Source organism: Notolepis coatsorum (genome assembly GCF_963971535.1).
Source record: "Notolepis coatsorum genome assembly, chromosome: 11".
Taxonomy (NCBI): Eukaryota; Metazoa; Chordata; class Actinopteri; order Aulopiformes; family Paralepididae; genus Notolepis; species Notolepis coatsorum.
The window spans coordinates 104,763,624-104,778,337 of NC_140175.1; the positions used below are offsets into that span (position 1 = coordinate 104,763,624).

Here is a 14,714-nt window from a genome sequence, read left to right on the forward strand (position 1 = left end):
ATTACAGTTATTGCTTTGCTGCTGATCGTTGGATTTACAAGGACCGACTCCTGTACGTGGAGTCTCTTTATTCTTCATTGAATCAGACTGAGTATCCGAACATTCCTCTACCCTCTAGGCCTTACACCCCGGAGGGAACCCATTGTCTCCAGGCGGTACCAGCGTTGCCTTCTATAGTTGCTATTATACGACCGGTGGCGTCAACTTAGACCCATCGTAGGATTCCTGCTATTCCTAGTGACTCATGCTGCTGACTGACTTTACGCATATTCTTCGCCATACAAGCGCGACCCTAATTCTCATTCTGTAACCTAATGTTGCATAATAATAAAATACCCTCAAATACTATTTCTTTGTCAATGCCGTGTTCTTGTGAGTGTTCACCATCTATATTCGATGTACTGTCTGGCCAGTAATTAAAGTACATACCTAGCAGTGGTTTAATCTATCACAATCTTTAATACAGTCAGGGTTTTGTAACCCCTCAGTTACAGTTATCATATAACCTGGTTCAATATAACCATCTTTATCATGTAACTTGGTTCATTATAACCATCTTTATCATGTAACCTGGTTCATTATAACTATCTTTATCATGTAACCTGGTTCATTATAATCATCGTTATCATATAACCTGGTTCAATATAACCATCTTTATCATGTAACCTGGTTCATTATAACCATCTTTATCATGTAACCTGGTTCATTATAATCATCTTTATCATATAACCTGGTTCAATATAACATCTTTATCATGTAACCTGGTTCATTATAATCATCTTTATCATATAACCTGGTTAATTATAATCATCTTTATCATATAACCTGGTTCATTATAACCATCTTTATCATGTAACCTGGTTCATTATAACCATCTTTATCATGTAACCTGGTTCATTATAATCATCTTTATCATGTAACCTGGTTCATTATAACCATCTTTATCATGTAACCTGGTTCAATATAACCATCTTTATCATGTAACCTGGTTCATTTTATAACCATCTTTATCATGTAACCTGGTTCATTATAATCATCTTTATCATATAACCTGGTTCATTATAACCATCTTTATCATATAACCTGGTTCATTATAATCATCTTTATCATGTAACCTGGTTCATTATAACCATTTTTATCATGTAACCTGGTTCATTATAACCATCTTTATCATGTAACCTGGTTCATTATAACCATCTTTATCATGTAACCTGGTTCATTATAACCATCTTTATCATGTAACCTGGTTCATTATAACCATCTTCATCATGTAACCTGGTTCATTATAACCATCTTTATCATGTAACCTGGTTCATTATAACCATCTTTATCATATAACCTGGTTCATTATAACCATCTTTATCGTGTAACCTGGTTCATTATAACCATCTTTATCATGTAACCTGGTTCATTATAACCATCTTTATCATGTAACCTGGTTCATTATAACCATCTTTATCATGTAACCTGGTTCATTATAATCATCTTTATCATGTAACCTGGTTCATTATAATCATCTTTATCATGTAACCTGGTTCATTATAACCATCTGTATCATGTAACCTGGTTCATTATAACCATTTTTATCAGGTAACCTGGTTCATTATAACCATCTGTATCATGTAACCTGGTTCATTGTAACCATCTTTATCATGTAACCTGGTTCATTATAACTATTTTTATCAGGTAACCTGGTTCATTATAACCATCTTTATCATGTAACTTGGTTCATTATAACCATCTTTATCATGTAACCTGGTTCATTATAACCATCATCTTTATCATGTAACCTGGTTCATTATAATCATCTTTATCATGTAACCTGGTTCATTATAACCATCTTTATCATGTAACCTGGTTCATTATAACCATCATCTTTATCATGTAACCTGGTTCATTATAATCATCTTTATCATGTAACCTGGTTCATTATAACCATCTTTATCATGTAACCTGGTTCATTATAACCATCTTTATCATGTAACCTGGTTCATTATAATCATCTTTATCATGTAACCTGGTTCATTATAATCATCTTTATCATGTAACCTGGTTCATTATAACCATCTTTATCATGTAACCTGGTTCATTATAACCATTTTTATCAGGTAACCTGGTTCATTATAATCATATTTATCATGTAACCTGGCTCATTATAACCATCTTTATCATGTAACCTGGTTCAATATAACCATCTTTATCATGTAACCTGGTTCATTATAACCATCTTTATCATGTAACCTGGTTCATTATAATCATCTTTATCATATAACCTGGTTCATTATAACCATCTTTATCATATAACCTGGTTCATTATAATCATCTTTATCATGTAACCTGGTTCATTATAACCATCTTTATCATGTAACCTGGTTCATTATAACCATCTTTATCATGTAACCTGGTTCATTATAACCATCTTTATCATGTAACCTGGTTCATTATAACCATCTTTATCATGTAACCTGGTTCATTATAACCATCTTCATCATGTAACCTGGTTCATTATAACCATCTTTATCACGTAACCTGGTTCATTATAACCATCTTTATCATATAACCTGGTTCATTATAACCATCTTTATCATGTAACCTGGTTCATTATAACCATCTTTATCATGTAACCTGGTTCATTATAACCATTTTATCATGTAACCTGGTTCATTATAACCATCTTTATCATGTAACCTGGTTCATTATAATCATCTTTATCATGTAACCTGGTTCATTATAACCATCTTTATCATGTAACCTGGTTCATTATAACCATCTTTATCATGTAACCTGGTTCATTATAATCATCTTTATCATGTAACCTGGTTCATTATAATCATCTTTATCATGTAACCTGGTTCATTATAACCATCTTTATCATGTAACCTGGTTCATTATAACCATTTTTATCAGGTAACCTGGTTCATTATAATCATATTTATCATGTAACCTGGCTCATTATAACCATCTTTATCATGTAACCTGGTTCAATATAACCATCTTTATCATGTAACCTGGTTCATTATAACCATCTTTATCATGTAACCTGGTTCATTATAATCATCTTTATCATATAACCTGGTTCATTATAACCATCTTTATCATATAACCTGGTTCATTATAATCATCTTTATCATGTAACCTGGTTCATTATAACCATCTTTATCATGTAACCTGGTTCATTATAACCATCTTTATCATGTAACCTGGTTCATTATAACCATCTTTATCATGTAACCTGGTTCATTATAACCATCTTTATCATGTAACCTGGTTCATTATAACCATCTTCATCATGTAACCTGGTTCATTATAACCATCTTTATCACGTAACCTGGTTCATTATAACCATCTTTATCATATAACCTGGTTCATTATAACCATCTTTATCATGTAACCTGGTTCATTATAACCATCTTTATCATGTAACCTGGTTCATTATAACCATTTTTATCATGTAACCTGGTTATAACCATCTTTATCATATAACCTGGTTCATTATAATCATCTTTATCATGTAACCTGGTTCATTATAACCATCTTTATCATGTAACCTGGTTCATTATAACCATCTTTATCATGTAACCTGGTTCATTATAATCATCTTTATCATATAACCTGGTTCAATATAACATCTTTATCATGTAACCTGGTTCATTATAATCATCTTTATCATATAACCTGGTTAATTATAATCATCTTTATCATATAACCTGGTTCATTATAACCATCTTTATCATGTAACCTGGTTCATTATAACCATCTTTATCATGTAACCTGGTTCATTATAATCATCTTTATCATGTAACCTGGTTCATTATAACCATCTTTATCATGTAACCTGGTTCAATATAACCATCTTTATCATGTAACCTGGTTCATTATAACCATCTTTATCATGTAACCTGGTTCATTATAACCATCTTTATCATGTAACCTGGTTCATTATAACCATCTTCATCATGTAACCTGGTTCATTATAACCATCTTTATCACGTAACCTGGTTCATTATAACATCTTTATCATATAACCTGGTTCATTATAACCATCTTTATCATGTAACCTGGTTCATTATAACCATCTTTATCATGTAACCTGGTTCATTATAACCATCTTTATCATGTAACCTGGTTCATTATAACCATCTTTATCATGTAACCTGGTTCATTATAATCATCTTTATCATGTAACCTGGTTCATTATAATCATCTTTATCATGTAACCTGGTTCATTATAATCATCTTTATCATATAACCTGGTTCATTATAGCCATCTTTATCATATAACCTGGTTCATTATAATCATCTTTATCATGTAACCTGGTTCATTATAACCATCTTTATCATGTAACCTGGTTCATTATAGCCATCTTTATCATGTAACCTGGTTCATTATAGCCATCTTTATCACGTAACCTGGTTCATTATAGCCATCGTTATCACGTAACCTGGTTCATTATAATCATCTTTATCATGTAACCGGGTTCATTATAATCATCGTTATTGTTGTGAAGGGCCATATTAAAGCTGAGAATCTACATTTATTGTTTTATATACATTGTATATTATTTATATATACACGTTATATCCCTTTAAGCCTGCGTGTAAATCATAGTAATATTCACTTTCCTTATGGATAATGCCCCCTGACGGCGGCGCCAGGCAGTCTCGCACTCAGACAGGTGCAAGGGGCGAGTTTGGGGCAAGTCAGGACATGCCCTTGGCAGTGTATTGATTCCGGGCAAGTGGTTAGGTTTGGAACTAGATAATCACTTAAGTATATATGCTGGCGCAGGTGCGCACAGCAGCAGTTCGTTCATCAAGTTCGTCTAAAGTGTGACAAGTTCGGTAACAGTGAAGTGAGCAGCAGTGCGTCTAACAGAGCGTGGAGAACCACGTGCGAATAGAATAGTAAAGTGTCAGAGTTTAATGCAGTAACGTCAAGTTCGACCTAATCTAATGTGAAGTAAATAGTCGTTCATTTATTGTATATCGTGCAACCACAGTTCGTTCGTGTGGAGCATTGGACATGTGCACAGGAGAACCAGCGGCGGTGATTGCAGAACCATTACTGGTTGGATTATATTGATTTGGAACGTGTTACCCGGAGAAGAGCCTCGTTGATTTCCACTATCGTGTGGGATTTAACCTCGTGAGGATTACACTCGGGCTGGCCTCATGGACAGAGGCTGGCTAGCTATCATCGTTTGCTATCGAGCATTTGGATTACAGTTATTGCTTTGCTGCTGATCGTTGGATTTACAAGGACCGACTCCTGTACGTGGAGTCTCTTTATTCTTCATTGAATCAGACTGAGTATCCGAACATTCCTCTACCCTCTAGGCCTTACACCCCGGAGGGAACCCATTGTCTCCAGGCGGTACCAGCGTTGCCTTCTATAGTTGCTATTATACGACCGGTGGCGTCAACTTAGACCCATCGTAGGATTCCTGCTATTCCTAGTGACTCATGCTGCTGACTGACTTTACGCATATTCTTCGCCATACAAGCGCGACCCTAATTCTCATTCTGTAACCTAATGTTGCATAATAATAAAATACCCTCAAATACTATTTCTTTGTCAATGCCGTGTTCTTGTGAGTGTTGTGGTATAATATGCCCTCATGTAAATATATCCCCCTCCCCTGTGTTCCCTTTACCTGTGCCCCCCCCCCCTCTCTGTGGAATAAGACACCCCCCTCCCCTGTGTCCCCAAACCTGTACCCCCTCCCCCCCATCTGACCTATCAAATGGGACCACACACCCCCTTTGTTGAACTATAAAGGGCTCTTCCCGACCACAATCAAGGTCTTTTACCTGGGTCACTTCAGCTGACTACCTGGGGAGAGCCCCTCAGCCATTCTCTCTATGTAATCTATCTGTTTGGTTAATAAACCCTTGTTATTATCCAAGCCTCGGTTGACTGAGACATTCTTCATCAGGATATCCACAAATATCCCACAGTGTTCACCATCTATATTCGATGTACTGTCTGGCCAGTAATTAAAGTACATACCTAGCAGTGGTTTAATCTATCACAATCTTTAATACAGTCAGGGTTTTGTAACCCCTCAGTTACAGTTATCATATAACCTGGTTCAATATAACCATCTTTATCATGTAACTTGGTTCATTATAACCATCTTTATCATGTAACCTGGTTCATTATAACTATCTTTATCATGTAACCTGGTTCATTATAATCATCGTTATCATATAACCTGGTTCAATATAACCATCTTTATCATGTAACCTGGTTCATTATAACCATCTTTATCATGTAACCTGGTTCATTATAATCATCTTTATCATATAACCTGGTTCAATATAACATCTTTATCATGTAACCTGGTTCATTATAATCATCTTTATCATATAACCTGGTTAATTATAATCATCTTTATCATATAACCTGGTTCATTATAACCATCTTTATCATGTAACCTGGTTCATTATAACCATCTTTATCATGTAACCTGGTTCATTATAATCATCTTTATCATGTAACCTGGTTCATTATAACCATCTTTATCATGTAACCTGGTTCAATATAACCATCTTTATCATGTAACCTGGTTCATTTTATAACCATCTTTATCATGTAACCTGGTTCATTATAATCATCTTTATCATATAACCTGGTTCATTATAACCATCTTTATCATATAACCTGGTTCATTATAATCATCTTTATCATGTAACCTGGTTCATTATAACCATTTTTATCATGTAACCTGGTTCATTATAACCATCTTTATCATGTAACCTGGTTCATTATAACCATCTTTATCATGTAACCTGGTTCATTATAACCATCTTTATCATGTAACCTGGTTCATTATAACCATCTTCATCATGTAACCTGGTTCATTATAACCATCTTTATCATGTAACCTGGTTCATTATAACCATCTTTATCATATAACCTGGTTCATTATAACCATCTTTATCGTGTAACCTGGTTCATTATAACCATCTTTATCATGTAACCTGGTTCATTATAACCATCTTTATCATGTAACCTGGTTCATTATAACCATCTTTATCATGTAACCTGGTTCATTATAATCATCTTTATCATGTAACCTGGTTCATTATAATCATCTTTATCATGTAACCTGGTTCATTATAACCATCTGTATCATGTAACCTGGTTCATTATAACCATTTTTATCAGGTAACCTGGTTCATTATAACCATCTGTATCATGTAACCTGGTTCATTGTAACCATCTTTATCATGTAACCTGGTTCATTATAACTATTTTTATCAGGTAACCTGGTTCATTATAACCATCTTTATCATGTAACTTGGTTCATTATAACCATCTTTATCATGTAACCTGGTTCATTATAACCATCATCTTTATCATGTAACCTGGTTCATTATAATCATCTTTATCATGTAACCTGGTTCATTATAACCATCTTTATCATGTAACCTGGTTCATTATAACCATCATCTTTATCATGTAACCTGGTTCATTATAATCATCTTTATCATGTAACCTGGTTCATTATAACCATCTTTATCATGTAACCTGGTTCATTATAACCATCTTTATCATGTAACCTGGTTCATTATAATCATCTTTATCATGTAACCTGGTTCATTATAATCATCTTTATCATGTAACCTGGTTCATTATAACCATCTTTATCATGTAACCTGGTTCATTATAACCATTTTTATCAGGTAACCTGGTTCATTATAATCATATTTATCATGTAACCTGGCTCATTATAACCATCTTTATCATGTAACCTGGTTCAATATAACCATCTTTATCATGTAACCTGGTTCATTATAACCATCTTTATCATGTAACCTGGTTCATTATAATCATCTTTATCATATAACCTGGTTCATTATAACCATCTTTATCATATAACCTGGTTCATTATAATCATCTTTATCATGTAACCTGGTTCATTATAACCATCTTTATCATGTAACCTGGTTCATTATAACCATCTTTATCATGTAACCTGGTTCATTATAACCATCTTTATCATGTAACCTGGTTCATTATAACCATCTTTATCATGTAACCTGGTTCATTATAACCATCTTCATCATGTAACCTGGTTCATTATAACCATCTTTATCACGTAACCTGGTTCATTATAACCATCTTTATCATATAACCTGGTTCATTATAACCATCTTTATCATGTAACCTGGTTCATTATAACCATCTTTATCATGTAACCTGGTTCATTATAACCATTTTATCATGTAACCTGGTTCATTATAACCATCTTTATCATGTAACCTGGTTCATTATAATCATCTTTATCATGTAACCTGGTTCATTATAACCATCTTTATCATGTAACCTGGTTCATTATAACCATCTTTATCATGTAACCTGGTTCATTATAATCATCTTTATCATGTAACCTGGTTCATTATAATCATCTTTATCATGTAACCTGGTTCATTATAACCATCTTTATCATGTAACCTGGTTCATTATAACCATTTTTATCAGGTAACCTGGTTCATTATAATCATATTTATCATGTAACCTGGCTCATTATAACCATCTTTATCATGTAACCTGGTTCAATATAACCATCTTTATCATGTAACCTGGTTCATTATAACCATCTTTATCATGTAACCTGGTTCATTATAATCATCTTTATCATATAACCTGGTTCATTATAACCATCTTTATCATATAACCTGGTTCATTATAATCATCTTTATCATGTAACCTGGTTCATTATAACCATCTTTATCATGTAACCTGGTTCATTATAACCATCTTTATCATGTAACCTGGTTCATTATAACCATCTTTATCATGTAACCTGGTTCATTATAACCATCTTTATCATGTAACCTGGTTCATTATAACCATCTTCATCATGTAACCTGGTTCATTATAACCATCTTTATCACGTAACCTGGTTCATTATAACCATCTTTATTATATAACCTGGTTCATTATAACCATCTTTATCATGTAACCTGGTTCATTATAACCATCTTTATCATGTAACCTGGTTCATTATAACCATTTTTATCATGTAACCTGGTTATAACCATCTTTATCATATAACCTGGTTCATTATAATCATCTTTATCATGTAACCTGGTTCATTATAACCATCTTTATCATGTAACCTGGTTCATTATAACCATCTTTATCATGTAACCTGGTTCATTATAACCATCTTTATCATGTAACCTGGTTCATTATAGCCATCTTTATCATGTAACCTGGTTCATTATAACCATCTTTATCATGTAACCTGGTTCATTATAACCATCTTTATCATGTAACCTGGTTCATTATAACCATCTTTATCATGTAACCTGGTTCATTATAACCATCTTTATCATGTAACCTGGTTCATTATAACTATCTTCATCATGTAACCTGGTTCATTATAACCATCATCTTTATCATGTAACCTGGTTCATTATAATCATCTTTATCATGTAACCCGGTTCATTATAATCATCTTTATCATGTAACCTGGTTCATTATAACCATCTTCATCATGTAACCTGGTTCATTATAACCATCTTTATCATGTAACCTGGTTCATTATAGCCATCTTTATCATGTAACCTGGTTCATTATAGCCATCTTCATCATGTAACCTGGTTCATTATAACCATCTTTATCATGTAACCTGGTTCATTATAACCATCTTTATCATGTAACCTGGTTCATTATAATCATCTTTATCATGTAACCTGGTTCATTATAATCATCTTTATCATGTAACCTGGTTCATTATAACCATCTTTATCATGTAACCTGGTTCATTATAACCATTTTTATCAGGTAACCTGGTTCATTGTAACCATCTTTATCATGTAACCTGGTTCATTATAACTATTTTTATCAGGTAACCTGGTTCATCATAACCATCTTTATCATGTAACCTGGTTAATTATAACCATCTTTATCATGTAACCTGGTTCATTATAACCATCATCTTTATCATGTAACCTGGTTCATTATAATCATCTTTATCATGTAACCTGGTTCATTATAATCATCTTTATCATGTAACCTGGTTCATTATCATCATCACGTAACCTGGTTCATTATAATCATCTTCATCATGTAACCTGGTTCATTATAACCATCTTTATCATATAACCTGGTCCATTATAATCATCTTTATCATGTAACCTGGTTCATTATAGCCATCTTTATCATGTAACCTGGTTCATTATAGCCATCGTTATCACATAACCTGGTTCATTATAATCATCTTCATCATGTAACCTGGTTCATTATAACCATCTTTATCATATAACCTGGTTCATTATAATCATCTTTATCATGTAACCTGGTTCATTATAGCCATCTTTATCATGTAACCTGGTTCATTATAGCCATCGTTATCACGTAACCTGGTTCATTATAATCATCTTCATCATGTAACCTGGTTCATTATAACCATCTTTATCATGTAACCTGGTTCATTATAATCATCTTCATCATATAACCTGGTTCAATATAACCATCTTTATCATATAACCTGGTTCAATATAACCATCTTTATCATGTAACCTGGTTCATTATAACCATCTTTATCATGTAACCTGGTTCATTATAACCATATTTATCATGTAACCTGGTTCATTATAACCATCTTTATCATGTAACCTGGTTCATTATAACCATCTTTATCATGTAACCTGGTTCATTATAATCATCTTTATCATATAACCTGATTCAATATAACATCTTTATCATGTAACCTGGTTCATTATAATCATCTTTATCATGTAACCTGGTTCATTATAACCATCTTTATCATGTAACCTGGTTCATTATAACCATCTTTATCATGTAACCTGGTTCATTATAGCCATCTTTATCATGTAACCTGGTTCATTATAACCATCTTTATCATGTAACCTGGTTCATTATAACCATCTTTATCATGTAACCTGGTTCATTATAACCATCTTTATCATGTAACCTGGTTCATTATAACCATCTTTATCATGTAACCTGGTTCAATATAACCATCTTTATCATGTAACTTGGTTCATTATAACCATCTTTATCATGTAACCTGGTTCATTATAACCATCTTTATCATGTAACCTGGTTCATTATAATCATCGTTATCATATAACCTGGTTCAATATAACCATCTTTATCATGTAACCTGGTTCATTATAACCATCTTTATCATGTAACCTGGTTCATTATAATCATCTTTATCATGTAACCTGGTTCATTATAATCAACTTTATCATGTAACCTGGTTCATTATAACCATATTTATCATGTAACCTGGTTCATTATAACCATCTTTATCATGTAACCTGGTTCATTATAACCATCTTTATCATGTAACCTGGTTCATTATAACCATCTTTATCATGTAACCTGGTTCATTATAGCCATCTTTATCATGTAACCTGGTTCATTATAACCATCTTTATCATGTAACCTGGTTCATTATAACCATCTTTATCATGTAACCTGGTTCATTATAACCATCTTTATCATGTAACCTGGTTCATTATAACCATCTTTATCATGTAACCTGGTTCATTATAACCATCTTTATCATGTAACCTGGTTCATTATAACCATCTTTATCATGTAAGCTGGTTCAATAGCAGCTGATACTATATTTTGCTCATAGCACTGAAGTAAATGTGTGTTGTGTGTGTTGGTTGTGTGTGTGTGTTGGTTGGGTGTGTGTTGGTTGTGTGTGTGTTGGTTGGGTGCGTGTGTGTTGGTTGGGTGTGTGTGTGTGTGTTGGTTGTGTGTGTGTTGGTTGTGTGTGTGTGTGTTGGTTGTGTGTGTGTTGGTTGTGTGTGTGTGTGTGTGTGTGTGTGTGTGTGTGTGTGTGTTGGTTGTGTGTGTGTGTTGGTTGTGTGTGTGTGTGTGTGTGTGTGTTGGTTGTGTGTGTGTGTGCGTGCAGCTCTCCAGGTGGTGTTTGGATCGTTATACCGGGATGATGTTTTAATCAAACCCAGCCGAGTCGTCAGTATCCTGGCTGCCGCCTGCATGCTGCAGCTGGTCAGTACACCTCACTTAACCTGTTGAGCTGTAGCCCTATTTTCAGACATTTCGCCTAAAGTAAATGTAAATGGAAGATTGCTCCACTTCTACAAGGTCAATTTGCATGTTCTTGGTATCTAGGAACATCTAGGGACCTGGGGGAATGTATTTCCAGTGTCAGAAATATTGTGTCTGTTACTAGACTTGAGTAAATTGTAATGAAAAAAAGGAGAATATATATGATGATATTTTTTTGCATCTGTGCCGGTGAATAACACCATGTTACAATTGTAACAAAGAGATTTCGCTCCATGAGCTCATTCACCACCTTATTGAGATCAAGTGTACAAAAAATCTAAGCAAATGAATAAAGGGAAGATGATTAAATATAAGGATTTGTAGATACAGTAATAAATGATAATCGATTTTAATTATAAATTCATATTTGACCTTGAACTTGACCTTGACCTTATTATGGCCAAATCATACATCTATGGATAGGGAAAATGCTCCTCTTTCCAATGGCAGGGTTAAATATGGATTTAGTCATTTCCTCACGGTTTTACGATAAAAGAGATATAATTAGCATTTTTCAGATAAATTCTTATTTTCGGTAAATCTTACAAAACATCGGTACACTTTGACTGCTGTTTTGATAGGGTTATGGTCTTTACCCTTGGCAAAAAAAACTAAAAAACAACCTCTTAACATCCAAGGGCCCACATGTGGGCCCTCATGATGACGATTCGCGACGCGCCACTTTGCCGACCTCTAGCGGCTCGGTGTGCATTTATTTTAATACAATATATAGTTAGAATTAAAGCCCTAGGGGCGGTTAGGTGGTCGAGCTGAGATTGCGTTCGTCACCAGCCCCGGAGCTGAGTTGGATTTGCCTGTTCGAATCCAGCTCACAGCTCCGGGGTTGTCACCAGCTTGGCTGGCCGTCTGCACTGATACGATTGGCTGTATCAGAGGGTGGGAGAAGCTGGCGGGGTGGGTCCGGGTCGTTGTAAACAGCGACTCCTACAGTTCGGTCGGGGCGCCTGCTAAGCGCGGATTGGACGTGAGGGGGATAGTGTGGTCCTCCCACACGCTACGCCCTCTCAGTGAGAATCCGCGCTGCCAGGTGAAAAGAAGCGGTGATTGGCTCGACGTGTGTCGGAGGAAGCACGTGGTAGCCTCCACTCTCCCATATGATCTGACTGTAGGGGGTAAAGCGCAGCGACCAGGAAGGGACTGGGAATTGGCATACGACTAACATTGGGATGGGGAGAAAATCGGAGGAAAATGGAGGGGGAAAAAGACCAATAAAAAAATAAAATAAAAAATTAAAGCCCTATTGGGGCGGCTACGTTGCGCAGTGGGCAAGGCGCTCGCAACGAATGCGGGAGACTAGGCTCGAACAGGATGCCTCCTGTTCGAGCCCCGCTCTCCACATTGCTTTCAGTTTAGCTGGTCGTCCACAGTAATACACATTGGCCGTATTACGGGGAGGGAAACTGAAGGGTGGGGATCGGGCATTGTGGACAGCGACTCCTACAGGTCGGTTGGTGCGCCTGCGCAGTAGAATCAAGAAGCGACAGGGGCGGGGCCTCTCCAAAGCCCAGACCCCCGACGCTGAAAGATCGAGCCGCGCAGGTGAAAAGATGCGACGGCTGTTACCTCGAGTATCGGAGGGGACTCGTGCTATGTATGACTTAGTCCACATTGCAGCCGGCTTGTGGGAGGCAAGAAACAATGTTCGAAAGACAGGGGAGGGTTGAATTGGACGATATGAAAATTGGGATGGGAGAAAAATAGAAAAATGGGAGAAAAAGTGTATCAAAAAAAGAATTAAAGCCCTATTTGTTGCCTGTCAATTGCCCTTTCAGGTGACAAAATCCGCTCAGCGGTTCTCGAGTTACATGCCGATATGTGAGGCGTGCGCCAAAGTACACATTACCACCCCCGACCTCCGGGGTCTCTAGCTCCGTCAATCATTTGGCGATCTCGAAAATGTTTGGACAGCATATTGTGAGGATGTGGCCAAGCGGTGGAAAAATATATTCTGAGACAGGTTTGGTTTTTATTTTCTTGTTTCTTTTGTTCCCCAGTGGAAAAAACTGGCAAAAAACGTACTTAACATAATTAAATAAGATCAAGAATACAAAACGATTAAACTTCTCCTACAAACAAAATATCGCCCCAACAACTTTTTCCTCCTGAGAGGAGCTTCTATCCCAGGCTTTATCCTGGAAGCTCCTCCTACAGAGACAAATCAAAATGACAATCAATCAATTAAACAATACAGACATTATTTTACACATTAAATAATTCTGTACAACATGGATACAGCTCTCCATACTGACCTACCATTATGAAACACTAAACAGTGTTTATGGCACTGTATACGTCTATTCCCTTCTATTATGACCCCCCCCCCCCCTGTACTCTACCACACTTGGTACCTTCCAAATCTCTCCTCCAGAAAAGGCTTTGGCCCTCCCAGTTCTGGTTGGGCAGCCAGAGATTATACCAGGAACCAAGTGTGAGCACAGACAAACAGGGTATTTGATCATTTAAATAAACATAACATGTTATCATTTAACAGAATGTTTTCATCTTCTGTGCATGGGTTTTTACTAATATACCTACAGTACATACAATATACCAACAATGCCAAAGGCCTAAGCTAAATGTTTGGTAGTATGACTACATGTGGGGACCAGGTCTAAACCAATTA

At 35.5% G+C, this 14,714-nt stretch overlaps 1 protein-coding gene across 2 annotated transcripts in view; it reads left to right on the plus strand.

Annotated features, from left to right (window-relative positions):
- The window catches only part of gmcl1 (germ cell-less, spermatogenesis associated), a 71,797-nt gene that overhangs the window by 19,742 nt on the left and 37,341 nt on the right, over positions 1-14,714 (plus strand). For both annotated transcript variants that reach the window (XM_084324321.1, XM_084324322.1), the window contains exon 5: positions 11,913-12,010. In XM_084324321.1, coding sequence (XP_084180447.1) covers positions 11,913-12,010 — 98 coding nt within the window. The remainder of the gene's footprint in view (positions 1-11,912; positions 12,011-14,714) is intronic.